Source organism: Molothrus ater, chromosome 6, assembly GCF_012460135.2.
Source record: "Molothrus ater isolate BHLD 08-10-18 breed brown headed cowbird chromosome 6, BPBGC_Mater_1.1, whole genome shotgun sequence".
Classification (NCBI taxonomy): Eukaryota; Metazoa; Chordata; class Aves; order Passeriformes; family Icteridae; genus Molothrus; species Molothrus ater.
The window spans coordinates 46,362,988-46,383,794 of NC_050483.2; the positions used below are offsets into that span (position 1 = coordinate 46,362,988).

General features: G+C 36.5%; 1 protein-coding gene across 1 annotated transcript in view; it reads right to left on the reverse strand.

Moving 5' to 3' along the window:
- PPP4R3A (protein phosphatase 4 regulatory subunit 3A) overlaps positions 1–20,807 on the reverse strand; it is a 42,200-nt gene that overhangs the window by 3,136 nt on the left and 18,257 nt on the right. The window contains exons 3-14 of the mRNA XM_036384351.2: positions 20,406–20,504; positions 17,705–18,322; positions 8,950–9,027; positions 8,732–8,848; positions 8,130–8,246; positions 7,727–7,858; positions 7,536–7,638; positions 6,448–6,606; positions 5,101–5,270; positions 3,412–3,554; positions 715–905; positions 1–227 (exon numbers count right to left, since the gene is read on the reverse strand). Coding sequence (XP_036240244.1) covers positions 1–227; positions 715–905; positions 3,412–3,554; positions 5,101–5,270; positions 6,448–6,606; positions 7,536–7,638; positions 7,727–7,858; positions 8,130–8,246; positions 8,732–8,848; positions 8,950–9,027; positions 17,705–18,322; positions 20,406–20,504 — 2,154 coding nt within the window. The remainder of the gene's footprint in view (positions 228–714; positions 906–3,411; positions 3,555–5,100; positions 5,271–6,447; positions 6,607–7,535; positions 7,639–7,726; positions 7,859–8,129; positions 8,247–8,731; positions 8,849–8,949; positions 9,028–17,704; positions 18,323–20,405; positions 20,505–20,807) is intronic.

Below are 20,807 nucleotides of genomic sequence, written 5' to 3' on the forward strand. Positions count from 1 at the left end.
CTTAGTTGTAATAGCTGCCATCTGAGATGTGCTTTTAGAAACTGATCCAGGTGAGCCAGGGGACCCTGGAGACCCAGGGGACCCAGGAGATCCAGGCAGATTACTTGCAGATGACTGGCTGGTAAGGTTAGATTTTGTACCACTGGAAAAAGAAAGCTTGAAACTCGGGCTCTGGCGACCCGAAAGGTTAGTTTTCAGAAGAACTTCCTTTTCTTCACTCTCTTTCACTGGAAAGAAAAAAAAAGGCAAAAAATAAAGCAGTATTATTGAGTGAAACATTTAATTACAGATCACTTCACTGTTTGGGAAAAGGCTTAATACTTTATGTGTAACTCAGTTAAGTGAGTCATCAAAGACTTTTTCCTTACTACTGTATCACCTACCAGTGGTTGTCACTGGCCAGCAATGAACATTTTTGTTCTACCAATGGTATCACCTGATCATTTATATAGAAAATGTTGAGTTAACACATAACATTTAATTATAACCCAAATAAAACACTGAAAAGCTTGACTATCAGATAAGATTTTAATTCAAATGCTTTAAGAAGTCTAAAACACATTTTCTATCATTCTGCCTCTAATGACAACAAAATTTTTTTTAATATGTGGTCTACCAAACTGATGTTGCAATTTCAAAATAAATACATGCAAATCCTTCATTGCAGCAAGACTGAATAATGCAAGTTATGGCATTCATCTTCTCACTCCTTACATTTTTTTCTTTCCATGAATTTGCTGATAGGGTCCATAATATCCTCATCATTTTTAGGCTTGTCAGAAGGGGGCACCACTGCCTCTCCATCTTCCATATCATCCTCATCAGTATTAAACCACATTTCCTCCTCATCCTCCAGGGTTCTTGCATCCCTTCTGTACCTGTGGTTTCTCAAAATCGAGCGCATGCTGCAGAACAGGAGGTTTGAAAAGCTTAGATTCAAAAACCAACTTATTTAATAATAAAACTTCTACTTGACACTCAGTGACAGCTTACAGATCCATACGTTGCAGAGCAATAAAAACACCAGCAAATCATTCCCTATTGCGAATCTCTGTATTTTCAACAAAATATCATTAAAAACTTCTCTGTATAAAGAATCAAATAAAGTTCAACTCTGCTAACAGCACATGCAGACTACTCATCAGTACAAAATTCTGTAGCATATAAACAGCACTATTAGAAGTAATTTTAATAAATCTCACTGAAGTGTTGCATTCAAGCTTGGTTTACCAGTTTGCACTGGTAAATAAAAAGTTGTAAAACAAAGAGCTTAGAAACATACACATATCTCTGAAAATACTTTGTAACCTGTTAGTATTCAGGGTCCAACAAGTTAAATATGACTCCAATTTTAAGTAGATACATTGAAGAGAAAGTTCTCTCTCTGCCACATCCACCTGTTACAACTTTTGGTCACTTATCAGTATTCTCCATTTTTCAGAGCCTTGGATATGAACTGCTACCTCTCTCTCCCTGTTTGATCTATTATCAATGTTGGTTTATCTGAGCTCCACCTTTCTTTTCTCTTTTCTCACAGAAGCAGTATTATGGTCTTGGAGTAGAGGGACAGGGATGTGGCCCTTGAAAAATGGGGAGGAGAAGTGGAAGAGACATTGAAAACATTTTCATTGCTAGATGTTGATTTTAACAGTCAGTTTCCAACAGCAGCATGAAACTCTTGCTGAAGCACTTCACAGTTTACTGGATGAAATTTCACATTTTTCAGAAAGTGTCTGTAGTGATTTTGGTTACTGGGATCAAAATGTTAATAATACAACCTAGACATTTGCATTACTGAGTGCAGGAAAAAGCCAGAAGGGAAAAATCAAAACATTACAAGCTATTGAGTAAAAATGCTAAATGCACTTTTAATAATAAATCTAGTTGTAAGTAAGTTGCTTGCCAGCATTATCATACACCTATACATACTGCATCATTTTACATTTTATTTAAACTCAAGTTCTGCTAAGAGCACAAAACTATGGCTTAAGTGGAGCTCTAATGAATAATTTTATGGCCTGTGTCAACAACATGTTGGGTTCCTTCCTCAATGAAATATTCTTTGCTTAAATACATAAATAGATTCTTGTTATTTGCGCATTTTATTATTTCTGGGTTTTCACTTTAAAAATTACATGCACTGTGACAGGACTTGTGCAGCCACAACATCAGATGTAGGAAGAAGGCTGAGCTACAGACCTCCTGAAGCTCTATTTTCTGTTGGACAAACTCATGCAGCACAACCACTTAGCTCAACTTAAGCCAAGAACAAAACTACAACTTCACTTGCTATAGTGGATGGAAATTACTGAAGAAAGCAGCTGGCTGTTCTTTCCCACACATGAATTAATGTAAGCAAGGATCACAGCCTTGGATTTCACAGCTGTTTAAGTGATATGCTTAGCTGACATAAGCCAAAATAACAACATCTCACTTTTAACACCTTAGTACTCAAAACTGCAGATCCTGCACATGCTCTTGAAAGTGCTTCAATGTTTTAAAATAAATCTACACTTTTAGTCTCATTTTAATTGTACAACTCTCAAATTTAAATATTAAGAAATCTTGTGGCAAGAAATAAAAGCCTGAAATGTCAAGATATCCTACTAGGACTAATCAGAATTAAATTTTCATGTGTTTTCAAACTAATTCAAAACAGGAAAACAAGAACAGGTCTTGCTAACAATTATTAAGAGTAACTCACCTGTTCACACAAGCAGTCAATTTGTTTTAATGACATAAAGCAAAAATAAATGGAGCAAAAAGGCCTAAACTTCCTATTTTTATACACTTCAGCTTTAATGCTTTTCAACTTGAGCAACTGTGTACTAAGGAAGGGAACTTTTGCTCTGGCAAACAGAAAGAGTAATTCAAGCTCTGCATCAGATTGCTTTTTACTCCATCAGCAGATCTAACAGGGACAAAAAAGCATTCTCTGAAAATTTCTTTCTATGTTCTATTCCTCAGGCATTTTGATAAAGCTTATCTAAATATCTACTCCCACAACTAAAATGAAAGGAAATCTGATGTGTAAATTTTTGAAGGAAAAATCCACAGAATGGTAATTCACAACTGACAGTCTTCCAAATTAGCAGTGAAAATCTGTTATTTAGACAAATCAACTTGGTGGAGATACTTGGTAGGCTTCCAGCCTCATTAAAGTACTGCAGATAAGTTTAAGATATGCTAAATTAGCATTATGACTGGGGGTCCAGCAACTAGTGTTTGCTGAAAAGTCTATAGAAACACATTTGAAAATCACACTTTTAATCAAGTAAATTCAGCAAGGCTTGAGATGCAAGCAGGAGTCTAAATTATCTGTATTTCCCAGAACAAGAGAACAACCCACCAGTAGTCTGATAAGAGAATTAAAGCATCAATATGCTATTAAGAGCATTTAGTGTATTTTACCTGTCAAGTTTTGGATTATCTTGTCTTTCCCTTTGTTGCTCAAATCGTAGTTTCAGTCCTTTGAATGTCTGCACATAATCTACATCTTCCAGTGCCTTCCAGTAATTTTCAATTACATGAGCTGTTAACGATTTTATATCTTCCTACAGGAAGAAACAAACATAAAGTGACTTATTTTCATTCAAATTAATTTATTTAATACAATATATAAATATATCTCAAATGAGAATGCCATAGCAAGCACTGTAGTAATTAACTTATGCAAAAATGAGTATGTAAGTATATAAGTGTAATTAAATATCTAGAGCCTCAAGTATTTGATTAGCAAAACAACATACATTTTCTATCAGTATCTCCTTCAAAACATGACAGAACCTAAAGCCTGATAAAAACTGTACCAAACCCAATCCTAAAATGTCTTTCCTCTGTAACTGAGAGATATTTTTACACTGATAGAGAGCATGGCATGCAGTCCTCCAGGAGCAGGCTGCTCCAGCCAGAGTTCCCTGTGGGTCACAAGTCCTGCCAGTGAACCTGCTCCAGTGTGGGCTCCTCTCTGCACAGGGCCACAGCTCCTGCCAGGAGCCTGCTCCAGCACAGGCTTCCCACGGGGTCAGAGCCTCCTTCTGCAGGCCTCCACCTGCTCTGGCCTGGGGTCCTCCACAGGCTGCAGGGGGATTTCTGCTCCACCACAGACCTTGAGTGGGCTACAGGGAGACAGCTGTCCCACCATGGACATCACCATCATCATCATGGACATCACCATGGGCTGCAGGGGAATCTCTGCCCTGACCTCAGCCAGTGGCACATTCATCTGGAGCCAGGTGGCATTGGCTCTGTTGAACACAGGGAAGCTTCCAGCAGCTTCTACAAAACCACCCCTTTAGCCACTGCCCAGCACTGCCCCTGCAAATCCAATACACCACTGTACAAGTCACGACCACCTGTACAGGTGAACTTTTCCATAGCTTCAAAACCAGTTTTCAGTCAACTCTTCCATGATGATCAGGTCATCTTATTCTTGAATTACCTTGAGTCCCAACTCAAAGAAGAGGTGATCAACTCTACAGATTTCAAGAGGTGACAGTGCGTGGTGACTTACTCCTCCACAACTGTCTGCACCCTAGCTTGGCCCCATTTACCACATTTACAGTCTGTACAGCATCTTGTCAGAATCTGGATGCAAAGAACAGCAAGGAAATAGTACTGTGCAGACAGCCAAACTGGCATGAATATTTAAGAGACTCCCCATGGAAGGAACTTGGTAGCACTCCATTAAAACAATCAAAAGAGATTGGTATCTCTTCTGTATAATTCCATATTCCATTGAATTGACATTACAGAGCACAGCTAAATTTGATGGGTTTGCAGCAGTAGTTTCTAATTACATTCCTGTCATAAAAGCCCATCCAATCTGCATGATGAAATTTGATTAGTACTGCCTTTGCAAATCTGGGTACTGTGAGTACAGTATCAAGTGAATTTGATCTTCAAGTAATGGTATTGTTTGAATGTAAGAAAGAACATGTACAAATATGTAACAGTGATATAAAACAAGGTTCATATAAATACAGTATCATATGGTCCCATTATGATAGCATAATTTAGGGCAAAGGCAAAAAGAAAAGTAATCTTGAATTACAAGACTAAACAATGCAGTAATTATCTTCAGCATATACTAGCACTCACCACTCTGATAAATTCAAACATCTCTATTATGGCAGAGTTCATCAGATTATAACGGGAACCATTATTTAGAAATGCTTTGACCACAGGTTCAAACAAAAAGCTTTTCATTATGTAACGGTTGTAGAATTCATCCTTCAGCCCAATTATCTTTCTCTTGAAACGAAGGGCACCTGAAACACACGTGTTGTCAAAAGAGTTTTTACATTTAAAAGCAAAATTGCAGAAATTACTCAACATTATTACAGCAATTTACAGCCTCAGCTCATATACAGCAATACATTCAGTCCTTCTCTGCTTCTCAATAGTCTTGACTACACTGCTGAATATTACTAAGCAGTTCTATCATAAAGAAATCCTCCATCATAACTGTACAAATGAAAACACCTCCGTTCACTGAAGAATACATAAAGTATTGTTCAACTATAACACGACTAACATAAAAATCTATTTTCAATTTTTAAAATTACTTATGGTAAAGGTAAAACATTTTCTCAGTAAAAGAGCTCAGAAATTTGCTTATCATCCCTATTATTCAAATGTTTGGTTAGATTTAATTAGTTCTATCAGATTAGAATATAAATGATCTCATTTTAAAATTGGTAAATGACTTTATTCACACACATAGTAAGGCAAAGGCTTGATTTACAACCAGTTTAAAGCTCTTTCTGAAACTCCAAAGTGTATACAAGTGAGAGAATGTCCATGCATAAAGAGAAAGTACAGTATCACATGGCAGCACATTTTGCATAGCAACCATGTGTACAGGTTATTTGGCTACAAAATGTTAAAGGTACTTATTGTATGGTACTGCTCAGGCAGCTGAAGGCTTTGTTTTTTTAACTCTATGTGCACAACAGAATCACAGAGAAAATCTCCTACTTGCCTCTAGAATTAAGTCTGCTTTGACACTACTGAGCTGAGTATGGTCAAGAAACTACCAGCCTGAAGAGAAGCACACTGAACTTCTGTGCAGTTTAATGCATTCAGGTAGCCATAGCTCTAATTAAGTACCTCTGGTAATTTCTACTAAAAAGCCATCAAAACTTACAATGTTCTCTTAGTATACTCAAAACTGACATACCATCTCTTAAATTCCCCTCTCCACTGACATGAAGTAAAGTCCTTCTTTTTTAAGGATAAAAACGTATGTATAAATGCAAAATTATTTACTAATAGTAGCTGATATAACTATAATCTAGTATGAGAAACACAGACTGTAATGGTAGAATTTCTGTGTTCAGCAAAAAATTGTCATGATCCATGAACAGTTTTTTTTCCAGCAGAGTGAAGATATGTATCAGTTCACATCCACAAAATTCTAGTTTATTCCTTAGCTTTCAAACTTACACAATGCCAAGAAAGCGTGCTTTGAGGCCATGAGAACGAGTACCCTTCGCAGGATATCTTTGTTAATAATGTAGTTTTTTATGTGATAGGTATGATGTTCTACACAGAAAGTTAGCAATTCCAGTATTAATGCCAAGAGTTGGGCTGTCTGAAAATCATCTGTAATAAAACAAAACCAAAATAATTAAATGTATCTGGAATACTTCCTTCAGAAGCTAACTTCAAATATCCAACTGCACTCCAGTAAACATTTTTACAAGTTTACATTTTTTATTTTTTTTTTCCCACAGACATTTTATGGAACATGCTGCAGAATATGTTTAGTCTTTAAGACAGAAATTTGTTATGGATTGAGTATTTTCTATGAATACAGATATGGCAGGAAACTCTTAAAATATGGAACCAATTACATTTTTCTTAAATTGGTGTTTGAAGGTTCAGAGTACAGAACTTAACCCTAACAGGTGTAGTCAGGCTTATTTAACCAAATCACACTATAATGTCCACAAATCTAGATCATGAACAACTGCCCCATATGCAATGCCTTGACTAAGTTTACAGCAAAAATGTGATCTATAATGCCTTTTAACTAAAGTACTATGCAAGAAATACCTCAGGGTCTTTTAACACTTGTAAGAACTGCTGCTAGTAACCAGCATGAACAATTACTTCATCACTGATCTCTGCTTTCTTGGTCTGCTGAAGAAACAGCTCTGAAATTCAGCACACCTTCCCAGGGGAAATGTTGCAACATTTCTAGTAATCCCTGACCTTCAAGAAATCATTTAGACATGTTTAGAAGTCTATGTCAATGAACTGCCCCATGAGTTCCTAAAAATTGTGAAAGTATTTTATTTTTTGCTAAAGCCAAATTTGTAGCAAATGTTGTTCACTTCTTAAATCAGGTCTCTCTGCAGAGTTTTGTACTTATGCATTATTCAAATGACTAAATATTGAATCAGCATTTTACTTTGAACTATGTTTCATAATCTCAGACTCAATTTATTTAGATGGAAAATGTCCTTTGACAATTATTCTAGACATTGACATTCAACAGCCTTGATGTGCCCAAAATCCAGTGTCATTACCTTTGCTAGGCTTGTCCTCTGTAGTATTGGCCAATAAAGGGGCTGTCAGAACATGCATACAATGTTTGTAGAAGAAACCCAAGAACTCTGTCTTTTCTGTTTTCTAAGGAATGAAAAAAAATATATGCAACATATATCATCAAATACCCTAAAAAAATCAAACATAATTTCATTTGAAGGTATTTACTTACATTGGCAGTGGCAAGCATATTTTCTGGATCAACTAAAGTACGAAGCAAACCCATGAGTAGCACTGCTCCTCCAAGTTCTGGATCTGTGTCACAAATCATGTGTTCTATAATGAGGTTAATGAGTAATATATCCTAAGAGGGGGGGAAAAAAAATCAATTCAAATGCTACTCCCTTGCACCAAATCTGAAATTATACAATGCAACAAGTATCTGTGAACAGGTGAACTTATCTCATCTATCAGAACTCTTTAAAACACAGCAGTTCAGTGTCCTGTTACCAAATTCCAAATTACTTCTTTGAAACTAGGGCTCATGGCATTCATAGTCATAAATAGACACCAGTAACTTCAAACCCCAGTAATTTCCAAACCAATACACTCATTTCTGAGGACTCTTTACTTACATCATCATTCTGCTGTGCTTCCTGCATGACAAATTCTCGTACCATGGATGGGTTGTATTCAACCAAATATGAGAATATATCAGTGGCTGCACTTCGTACTTGTGCATCATCCATACCCTGGAAAAGTCAAATAAAATCATTCTGTTTTCTTGAAAGGGTTAAATGAACCAGAAAACATACAGCTTTAATTCCTTCTCACAAATCACACCTAACTATTGCTAAAACCAGATTCTAAAACTAAGTCGACTTGTACTTTGTAAATTTGACAACAGCTGGACAAAATAAATTTTATGGTTTCCCTGCCCTTTGATCTATTTCCCTATTTTCTAACTTATCTGGATACCAAAAAGCAAGCAAATCTAGGAAAGCAAATAGGAAAACAAAAACTGAAGAATGCCAGGGTACTTACCAATGTCATATTATAAAAGCTTTTAAAGTTTTACAAAAATATTTTGAACATTCTGAATCTTAAGCTAGGACAAGCCAAATGAAGCAAACAAAAAGAAAACCACTTGCTGAAGTTTGTGCTGAAGTTACTTTTTAAAAAAGCCTCTCTGACAATAAACAAAATTGTTATGACAAACAGAATTAAAATGACTTACCAATATGACTTCTAGTGCAGGCAGTATGCCCATATTTGACAAAGTTTTGAAAAATGCATCTCTGTTTTGAGGTTGCAGTGTTTGTGAGAATGCACAAAACTCTTTCAGAAAATTTACCTGAAAATCAGGAATATACTAGTTTAGTAATTAAAAAAAAATAAAAAAAGGATTCACATGTCACTTTGTGGTAACTGTCACATATTTTACAGATTTCTTACCAATTCCTGTCTTTTCTCCTCATCTGTGGCTTCATCTGTTAGTTGTGCAAACAAGTCTGTCAGAAATTTTTCATCTTCCTACAAAAGCAAAACAATACCATTTGTTTATTTGACAATATCAAAAGGCATCCAAGTATAACATAAAATTCTTCTAGACCATGCTTCCTGGAACAAAGAGAACATATGTTTGTACACTGTAATTAATCACACCAGTATCAACTTTCTAATTCAATTTTCAAGTGAATTAATATGCATCTTGTTTTTGAGCTTTAATCATGTTCAGCATCCTCTACCCCCAGAACAATTCACTCTCAATTACGATGCTTGTTGCACTGCCTTCTAGTTGTCCTTTTTCTACTTTCTACTGCAAGTCTCATTGTTTTGTCTTTGACTTCAACTTCCTTCCCTCTTGTCACATGTCAGTCCCCCTAAATCACGCTACCCTTGGTCAGCTGTTTACATACATTTATAAACAACATCCCCCACACAGACACACACATACATGCCTATCTTTGGAATGTTATTAGATCTCTGAAGCAGAACAAAACAAGGACACAATGAAGGGAAAGCTGCCTAACAGCAGGAATGAGGTGAGCTTCCTTCCCCCTCACTGTTGTGAAAAGGGTGAATTCTAGAGACCAAATCAAAACAACTGTTCCTATCGCATACAGAATTTATTGGACATTCTGGCTGACAGCAATCAAAACCCATTCCATTATTTTCACACAGCTGTATCTTAGCAAAACTACAAACAGCTCCAAACACATTACAAATGTGTATTTAGATTGAAAGAAGGAGCAATATTTAGCTTCCCATAACCTTTACAGTTCCAACAACTAGGAGATTATTAAGACAGAAATAAACCTTCTCCCATCCTTTTCCCAATGTTATGCAGTGGTAAGGCAGCAGTTGCTTCAGAATGGTTCCAGTACATCAGGTACTAATGCATTTTTTCAGAAAGCTGCCGGTGTTGTTTCTTGTGAAGTCAGTAACACACAGATGTGCAACATCCCTCCATTCCAAGACCACAGTGCCAGAAATCCAAGCTGCTTCGCTCATGTTTGCACAAAGCAAACCCATCAAAGTACTTCAGATACACACACAAGAACTCTCTTGTGTTGTGAATTACCTCAGTACCTCATTCAGGCTCACCATGGAGCCCTGCTGAGGAAGTGAGTACCTCAGTTCTGACAGCACACCGTGCTAAGGCTGCTACAACACTGCCACAACACAATCAGCATCTCTACATGGCACTGCACAACACACATAAACCCACAACAGGCTGGCATGAGCCACTGTATCTCACTGCACTATTAGGTAAACCATATATTTAGAATATGCCACCTTTTCTCTTGTCTGCTGCTGAGCTGTGCTCCTAACCTGACCCAACAGACAATGAAAAAGAGTGATTTCTGTACACAAGTTCAGGTGCTGTTTCAGTGACTGCTTCAAGTCTCACTTGAAGTATACCAAAATACACTCTGGAGGATCAAGCACAGATGTAAATTTTGACTTCCAGATATCAACAGTGAAATATGTTCAAAACAACTATTAAGGCATTTGATTTCAAGAAACACAGCTTAAGCTTTGATGGGTAAATGCAAGGCTGTTTGACTATCTGCTATCCAGGTGTTATATGGCTTTGTAAGTTTTCTGTTCTAATATTTAACTCATGAGGCATCACAGGTAACCTAAGTAACCCCAGTAGACATACTGACATATTTAGTCACTGAAATTAAAAAAAAAAAACAAAACAAATCCCCATAAACCCCAGTTTTTTTGAAGAATATGCAGGTTCTTTTCCATGATTAGCAGGGCATTTAAGAGAAGGCCACATAGTTTGATTTCATTTCTCTTTTCACTATTTTGATCAAGATGTACAACTAATCTATGAAAACTACTGAGAAGATGCATGCTTATCCCCAGCTGGAAAGTATAACCCCTATTTCCATTCTCACTGTGAAAGCAACTTTTCACCTCTTCCATGATATCTGAGAGTAAGTGCAGGTCAACTATCTTAGAGTGATCACTGTGAAAAAATAATGGAAACTTCAGCAGCAGACAACCATGGCTCTTACATATGTAAGAGTAGTGTTCCTCTGGGGAAAAAAAAAAAAAGGTACACAATATTACCCAAAGTATCAAACTGGGGGTTTTATATTATGGAAGGAGGAGAGCCCCTGTACTGTGAGTGACATGTGGGTCTCATTCATGGTCCCTTCAGTGTCCCAGAGACAGAGTCAGCTGGAGAGGCTGCACATCTGGCATTATGTGCCAGAGCAGCACAGGCAGGAGCTGCTGGGCAGGACCCCAGCTCAGCTCTCTGACCACATCCTGCCACATCCCTGACCTGTCCAACACGTGGCTGTCTGCAGCAGAGGGCAACCCACTCACCCTGGTACTGAGCTTGCAAACATATGGGACTTGTAGAGGGAACCTAAAACTGGCAAGTGATACAGACTTCAATGTTAATGATAATGATAAATCATGACTTCAACACTAATGTTTCAGGATGAATTTGCAGAAGTTCAGTATATAACTATCTTCCAGCATTCCAAATATAGACTACAATACAGTATTTTACAATTCTGCATTAAATATAATACTGAAACATATCTCCATGCCATGTCCTCTCCCAAACTCCATTAAATACCTTGCACTTTTAAATTAACAAATGAAATCTCTGGGCTCCAGAACAACCATGACCTATTTAAAATCAGACAAATTAAGATGGATCTGAGTGATTGAAACATCCCACCCTTGCACAGATAATATGCAGTAAATTGCACTTATTTCAAGAAAATAAAAACAACTTATTACTAGCTTCACACTTTGGGCTTAGCCCTGAAAAGTGTTCAGCATTTATCTCATTCCAGATGCTTAATGAAAGGCAGACAGGTTGCTGTTCATGAGAGAATCCTCTCACATATATAGAAAGTGCCATTGCAAAGAACATTCTAAGTATAAAATTCTCTCTCTCAAGCTGTAAAATTACTGACAAGGGCAATATATCTAAAGAAACATTCCTGAACAATACTGCCAAGACCTGTGGAAATGCACAGTCTGAGAGCAGAGTTCACATATTTTGGAAGTCAGAAAGCACCAACACACAGAATAATAGAATTACACGAATTTGAATGTTTTCTTTTTTTTTTTAACTTGCCAAAATTCCTCAATGTATGTCTGTGAACACAGTGCAAATGCATAATTCTCTGCAGTATGTGGTCTTTTCACACAGAGATGTATCAAAACATACTTAGCTCTATCTTAGAAGCTGTGAAGGTCACAACTGTTTTCCAAGAAAACCAAACTGCAAACAGTAGTTTATGATGTAATTGGGCATTCTAGGTACTTTCCCCAGGCACAGAAATTATCAGAAGTGCAATACTTAAACTATGTGTATACCAGACACTGAGTATATTCATTTCTGCTTTGCAAGATCTAAGGAGATGCTTCTAGATTTAATACATTTCGAAGCTCATGAAGATAAAAACAAGCCAGGCCAACTACTCACTCAATTATTTATGACTTAAAAAACCAGAAAACTCACAGATAAGCTAGGGTCACAAAAAAGGACACTATTTACATTTGTGATTCAACTTCCAAAGTAGCCCTCCTCCTCCTGAAAGGCACTTAAATAAAGGATTCTTCAAAACTAGGTCTCTCTTAAATATAATTAACATTCAGTTATCAGGTATTTTTGTGTCTGTGATTACAGATAAATGACATAAAACATACTTTTCTCAAAAAAAAAAAAAAATCAAAGAAACTCAACACCACCCAAACTACCATTCCTTACTATATTCCACCTTCATATTCATTTTGGGTAGAAACAGTATTTTAGCCCATAAAGTGAAATTTTTATAAAATATTACTAGCAAACAGGTAATTACCACTTCAAACACATTCCTTCCTGCTACCACACAAAAGATTTCTTAGCTTAAAACCCCCTTTGTATCAGACTGCCTTTCATGCCTTCATCCTGCACTACCTTCACTTGAATCAACATGTTGGAAAAGGAACGAGATCCACCAAATGACTTTTGTAGTTTCTGAACATGTGAAAAATAATTTTCTGCAATGAAGAAGTTAATCCCAAAAATCACAAGCATGCACCACTTGCAAATGTCTTCCACCAAGTCATTTCCCCCAAAAAGTGGTATCCTTTTACACTTTATTGCAAGGTGAATTTTTGCTGAAAGTAAATCTCCAGTTATACCTGAGCGAACTACTACAAGAAGCAGACTGGATTTGAACAAAACTACCAGTATGCACTTACACAACTCTTCCTCCAAAACAACTACAGATAATAGTGTTTGCATACACAGGACTCTGTTAAGAATAAGCAAATATCTGTAAAACCACTTTCAAAATTAAAACCTGCCTATCATTACACATTAATACAGTAAAATATACAGATATACCTAAATACTTGCAATTTTTTAGCTCTTGAAAAGGGATATAGGGACTATCAATAATATGACTTCTGTATTTAAAAAATTTGATTTACCAGTACAATAATACCATCTGATCACTGTTCTACCAGGCACAAAAACTATTTTAACATACGTCAAATTTTCCCCTTCTGCTCTCCACTTCCCTGAAAATTAAAGACCTTGAAGTCTAAATGCACATCCCAAAAGTAATTCTAATAATATTCTTTATTCTGGAAGATAAAGATATTGCATGATCTTGCTAGCAAAAAGAACGCACCAATGAGAAAAGGGGGAGAGAACACAAGGAAATAGTGTTTGCTCACTCTATGGCGCAGTTTTGCAAGATTTTTTTTTTAATGAACTAGTTAATAACACAAAGGGAAAGAACTGGTGGCCTCCAGTGTGCTCATTAGTATGTATTTTTTTAAATTGCAAAAGAGCGTCATACAAAGCAAGAAACACCACTTACCTGTCCCACCCCCACTCAAAACTTGGCCAACTCCATGTTTCAGCAAGTTTCTTGGTGGCTATGACATCTCAAGACTAGAACAGGCTGGACCCCAAGCAGTAAGAGTATATTAGGAGGGGCTGAAATTGCAAAAAAATGCAATTCATATCTTACATGTATCTTACACATTGTGAATGAGAAAATCTGTAACTGAGTAATTTTCACAGCAGTTAATTCTGCAGTCTGGGAATACTGTTTTCATGGCTTTACCATTCATCATGAAACAACAGTATCTAGTTTAGTGAGATTATGACATGCTCACTTAAAATTACCTATCTTATAAAATTAAACCACAAACAAACTTACCTCCAGTTCTCAGAAAAGCCCATCAATAGAAGCATACTTTTATAAAGCTTATGAGAAAGCTAACCTTCATGAAGAAGGAAGGAAGGAAGAAAATGGTTCATAATCCTAATGCCAAAGGTTACCTATTTTCTGGTTTTTGTTTTAGCACAAAAGGGCAACAGTTATTTTACCTACCAAAGAAAGCAAAATGATCAAAGCAAGTATCTTCCATGACTACAGAATTTATTTTTTTAAATACATGCAAAGTCTCTCTAATAAAGCAAGAACTCTAAAGAATCAGCATATTCTCATCTTCAAGATTAAGTATAACTGAAAAACTGACTTTAAATGCCAGAGACCTATGGCCTATCTTGACAGTAAATGCCTTAAATAAAACACAGTGGTAGTTTTGAGTAAAGTCATTCAGCTTGTCAAGAAGCATAAGGCAAGATCTGTACAGTCCTGTACAAACTTCTATTCACCTCTCTGACACTACAGTCTGGCTGAGCTAACTGAGATGAGGGTACTGTAAGGTGCCATTTTGGTTAATACACAGTCTGACATGGAAAGGTCTCATTACAGCTCACTTCTTTTCCATGATGTAGGTAAGAGTTTTTCTTTTCTGCTCCTTCACAGCCAGAGAAAGAGAGAGAAAAGAACAGAATACCCAACAACTCAGCTGCACACACAAGAGTTGCAGGATGCCATGGGATATCAGCTAATCAGGGAGCTTACTTTTATCCTGCCAAGTGAAACTTCCCAAAAAGACATCTCTTTTGTCACATCCTCAATGATCCAAGAGAGACAACCTAAAGTCAACAGCAGAGGCATTAAAAGCCTTTTATATTAATCTACTAGAACGTGAGACTCATCCATGGCTTCCAATAAACTACCATGAGGCAACCCAGAGTCTTTTCAATTAATAATGACTTCTAAGAAACCACTTCTTAAGTACACATGTAAGGTTAGTGAGCACCAAGATCTCAGAAGATCCGAACTAACAAATGCCAGGAACTACAGAGAACTAGACATCCTTCATGCAGTAACAGCCCCTCACACACACAAGTACTGTAATACCAGCTACAGGAATGCATGATGTTAAACCACACACAAATGGAAGAAAGCCCTTAGGAATTAGTTACAGAAGTGAAATCAACAAAATCAGTCTTTTAATTCAGTTCTTAGAGTATTATTTATTCTGTGTAAAGAAATAGGAACAAATAGTATCATATATTTTATACACAGACTGTAGGAATGGGGGATGAAATGAAACTAGAGTGCAGAGATTACAGAAAAGTGCAACCTGGCCTATTGCTTTATGAATAAATAAATGCCAGGTAAGTAGGCTGAAACCTTGGGTTACAGCTACATTCCAAGAACTTGAAAAATCAATCAATCAATCAGTCAATCAATCCTTTTAAACTCTTAGAAATGCAATGGACACATAATTTGTGAGTCTTTTTTAATTCTCTCAAACCCAAAAATTGATCAACAATGTCAAATTATTTCTAACAGATTCTTACGTAAAAACTTAGGGAGTTCTCCCTCCTTGCTAGAGAACTGTACTGTGAAAGTACTAGGAAATGCAGTACAGCACAGGGTGTATTATCTTCCTGGTGTGCTCTCATTCTGGGCTCCTCAAAGCTGTGGAAAGCACTTCAACAATTCCAAACGTTTATCTAACTTTGAACTGCAATGTTAATTCCTCTGACTCCAACATACATGAAGTAGACTTTATTCTCAACCATAGAGAACAGCAGTGAAGATAGCATTCAAAAATCAGCTGTCACACAAGAAATCAAAATCAGATCTGAGCCCTGATTTCAACTGTAAACTGCAACTAACAAGTCTGGCAACAGCACAAAACCTTGATATTGTAACTTAAACCTACCCTACAGCTATTAACCTAACACAAGTTGTAAGACAGAAAAAAGGAAACTTATCAGTCTTTAGTCCTCAATAAAGTTATCTCAGGATATCTGGCAAACACACCCATCATGATTTTGCAGGATCAGACCCTCTTTTTCCTTGCCCAGTTTTCTTTTTTGAAGCTCAAGATCTCAGAATCAGCCACTGTCACCAAGACTCCTGAAAAATTCTTCCCCTCCTCCTCCTCAAGTCAAAATATATAATCTTCAGAAATTTGCTTCTAGCAACACTTGCAAAGAGGGCAAGACATTTTTGAGACAACAGTCATCCTGGATGCTCCAGTTGAGACCCCTTAACTGAGTCTTTTTCAACATTCTCTCAAAGTGTCAGACTTGTAAACTTCTTCAAAGGGGCAACTCCAAAATGCTTAAGGCCTTCTGATTGTTTTAGATAAGCAACTGTGACTTTGTTTATCAAGGACACACATCCAGACATGAACAGTTTGGTTCACCTGGGCATAAGCTGGGGCCTGGTACTACTGAAGATGCCTGAGGTGTTTCACCTGACAGATTAAAGCTCCAAGAGAGCAGATTAAATACAGATTAAATAACATCAGTATTCTGATAACTGAGTGCGATGGCGGAAAAGTTGTGAGGCCTAGTTTTGACAATTATTTGCTCTATGAGCTTGCAAAAGGAATTTTCACTCTCCTTTGCTATATATTTTCCATGAAATTATTCAGGGTACATCCTGAGAGTCAAACTGAAAATAAACATGATTAAAGTAATCGGTATCATCTAGCACTTGGTCCATTTCTCCAGATCAGACAGCCCCTACTAAGACCGTGACTATTCATTTATTAAATTCTGGGAGACATAAGATAATTATCATTAACTTCAACAAACCAAAATACATGTGCTGTAACACTTTGCTGAGTTAGCTGAAAGCTCCCCTTACAGAGATGTGCCACCAACTTCTAACACCATTCAGAAAGTTCATGGGTTGGTGCAGACCACCCTAGACATTGGTAAGCTATGTAAAGCACCAAATAATCTCTTTACATTTGCAGTAAGACATATTTAATGAAAAACTGGTAATTCCAAGCACCATTATTTAGGGATTTATTAAGACAAACTAAAAAAACATTCAAGCATCTGAAGTGGTCTTATGCTCTGAATCTGTACTTTCCAAACAGCTAATTTTATTTACTTCAAAATTAGCAACAGCTACATCGTGGTAGGAGATAATATTGTGAAATTTAGGCAAAGTGATTTTTTCATGGCAATATGACAAGAGATATCCCTATGTCTAGTGACTAAAAAGTCCCAAAATACAAACCCAGCAACCCTCAAAACTCCTACTAAAATCAAAGATTCAAAGTGCAAACAGTACTGTTCATTCCAAAGAACCTCATTCAATATTCTATAGGTTTGCTCCATTTAAATCAGTTGCAAAGCATCTAGTCCAAATCCAGAAATTAAAGGATGGGTATTTGACAACTCAGTACTCAAATCCATGCCTTTTCTGTCACACTCCACAATCACTTACAGAATCACAGAAGTGAAGGATCCACCAAAGCACCTCAATCTTTCCAGGAATAATCACCTGACTTTCTTTGCCCAAGCATAAGTAAGAGACTGTGAATTTTTGAAACTTACCTGTAACATGCCAACTATTTCCACTTTATTAAAAAAGATGAAAGAATGAAGTGTTGATAGCATATTTTCCTCAAAAACTGAGGGAGTGGGTAGGACCATATCTTGAATATACTGTACTCTGTATGTCTGATGTATTTTTTGCTTCAGCTCTGGATCAGATATAGGTATCACCTCTTTAAATTTTGCTGTTTTAGTCAGAAATTCCCTGTGTTTCCGTGACTGCGATAAAGACGGATCATATTCTAGGCATCCAATTACATCCATTATACATTCCTCGGAAAACATGACTTCAAAAAGTGCAGTTCTGTTCAAAAGGAAAATTCCCTTAATAATTTCATATAAGTGGTGTAGTCCTTCAATGTTCTCCAAGTCTTCGCACACGTGAAAAATTTCTAAGAGCTTCTTAATATAGCCCTCATTTTCCAGTGCTAGGGCGAGTTTTTCACGGCGTAAGGGTGAAGGCAGGGAAGATGCCACGAGTTCTGCGATCTCTTCCAGCCGGCTGAGCTCACAGGACGGCAACTCCAGACCTGGTGATGACATGTCATCAAAGCGCTCCTCCTCAGATTCATCAACAAGATCCTGAGTAATATCCACAGAAGGGTCTTTGCCTTGAACCTGCAAAATGAGATTTGTCAAAAAGTGGAGTTTAATTTTACTGTTATTGGAATGCTTTTTAAAAAATGCCATTGAAGTATCACACATTTTTAATTTGTATGGGCAAAATAGAAATGCAATCTAGTCTGACATTGAGTACAGCTGGTTTGGAAAATAAAAGAGATAATGAGAAGATTTCTTCAAATAGAAAGCTTTATAAAACTGTTTCTACATGAAACATTTAACTTTATTTATTTATTAAAAATGGGAGGAAGAATAAGGAAAATACCTACATTTTCCGAGTACTTCAAATAAAAACAGAAATTTGCATTTATTAATATGGATGGCAACTTCTTAACAGACTACTGAACTTCTTAATAGACTACTGAACTGTTTGTTTCCAGCCTTTATTCTCTGCAGACAGATTTTCAAATGCAAATCAGTATTACATTATTCTAGTGATAGCTTTAAACATTTATCTATAGGCTATTAACTGCTCTGTATGCTTTTCAAAGCTTCCACTACTTCCACTACCTCAAACAGAGGAGAGAGGCCAGTCTTACTAATTTATCTGTTGTTTTCTGTTCTGGAGAGCTGCAAGTCAAAATCTGTTATTGTGCACTTTCTAAATACTCAACAGAGACATAGAGTCTTCTTTCAAGAACAAAAAAGCTCAGACCAACATTGACAAAATAATAGAGGAAAACTGACTGTCAGAAAAATAATGCACAGGACTTGCAAAAATCTCTCCAGAGATATGAGGAAACTGTGGAAAGTATGAATTAGTAAAAAAATGCACAGATGCCTGGGCACCAGAGTGAATCAGCTTTAATGACATCTTAATTCTAGCATCTGCTTGGAATCTGAAGTCAAATTCAGAGAAACACTGCTGAGCAGAGCAGTAGAAGGTGCTGTTGTTTTTATTCTTGAAATTCAGCAAAAAAAAACCCTGGGAGAAATAATGCCTCATTTATAACAGCAAGCCTATACTCAGAATGGTGCTAAACCCCACATATTGTTCTGCTTATAGAGCAGCAACCACTTTCTCTATAAATGGTATCAAAGCTTTCCTTTTAGAAGTTTTAATGACTGAGGAAGCTTAAGATCTATAAAGTACACTAGACACAATTACAAACCATGGCCTCAAAACAGGATATAAAGACACTGGCTTCCTACAAAAATATGAGATCTTTACATGAGGGTGAGGAAACTGGGCTTCTTATCTGGGTGTTTCCTAAGAACAAAACTTCCCCCTTTCCCTACTTTGTTTCTGACCCCAGCTTTTGGGCCATTGACTGCTAGGGTTCTTGGAAATGTTTCTGTACCTATTTACATAAGTGGTAAACTGCTGAAAAGACTCATTCTTAAAAAAAAAAGGAATAATCTATACACATGTAATTATGAAACAAGATTTCTTTTGCTTAGCTTCTGAAATTACTAAGAACAAACTTCAAAAGACAGAGTGGGGAGAGCTAGATCTTTGTTAAGAACAGAAAGAGACTGCAGAGAGAGATTTAGAGTAATTTAGAGAAATCCCACATACTGCAGCACAGAATTAAGTTGTAATGCTTGGAAGGGAAGAAAAAGCCCAAACAAGAACTGAGAAAGTGAACTAACACCAGTGAATATACTGATTAAACTCTTTTGTGTCAAAGCTAATACCTGAACAAATATTATTCACAAACAACACTGATTCAATGACTGTACAGTCACCTGGCTGCAGTGGTAAAACACTTGTTAAAATATATGCATGCTATGTATACATTGTTTGATTTTTAAAACATTATCTTTATAGGGATGGAGCTATCTCCTACTAGCAGATTAATCAAAAAAGTTATGTTGAGTAGAAAGACCTGCAAATGCTCTAAAGAAGTACCCAAAACTTAGATTAGGTCTGTATTAAATTTCTGGAGGAAGGAGAAAGTTTTTAAATTGAAAAATGCAAAATTTGGGAGAGCTGGCTATAACAATAGTTTTTACTTTCTATCTACTATTGTTCAAACTCTCAGAACAGCCTGTAAATTTTGAACACAAATATTTAGATGAATATTTAGATGAATTTAGATGAATTAGGTTGTCTCAATCTTACATTTATCAAACTTACCTGACATATTTTTTCCCATATTTCATCACAACCTGCTTTTTCTTGAAAGCTAAGTGCCAAATCATAATTTTCAGCTTCAGACCACACAATCAAGGTATCCTTTAAAGAGAGGGAGAGTATTTTAAGGCAATATATTTCAGATTTTATTAACCTAAACAGTGTTTAAAGAGTAAAATTTTAAATTAAAAACAGCCTGACACCTAATTATGACAGGACACTATTACAACACAAATGTAACCATCACACCTCATAAAATTTTTATAAGTTTATACAATTAAAAACATTCCTGCATAAATCAGAAGAAGTTCCAGAAATATATAAAAAGTCTTTGTTCTTATTTTATGTGACCATAACATTGTAAATCTCAAAAAGTTTGACCTAGAAAATGCACTTCTACCTCAG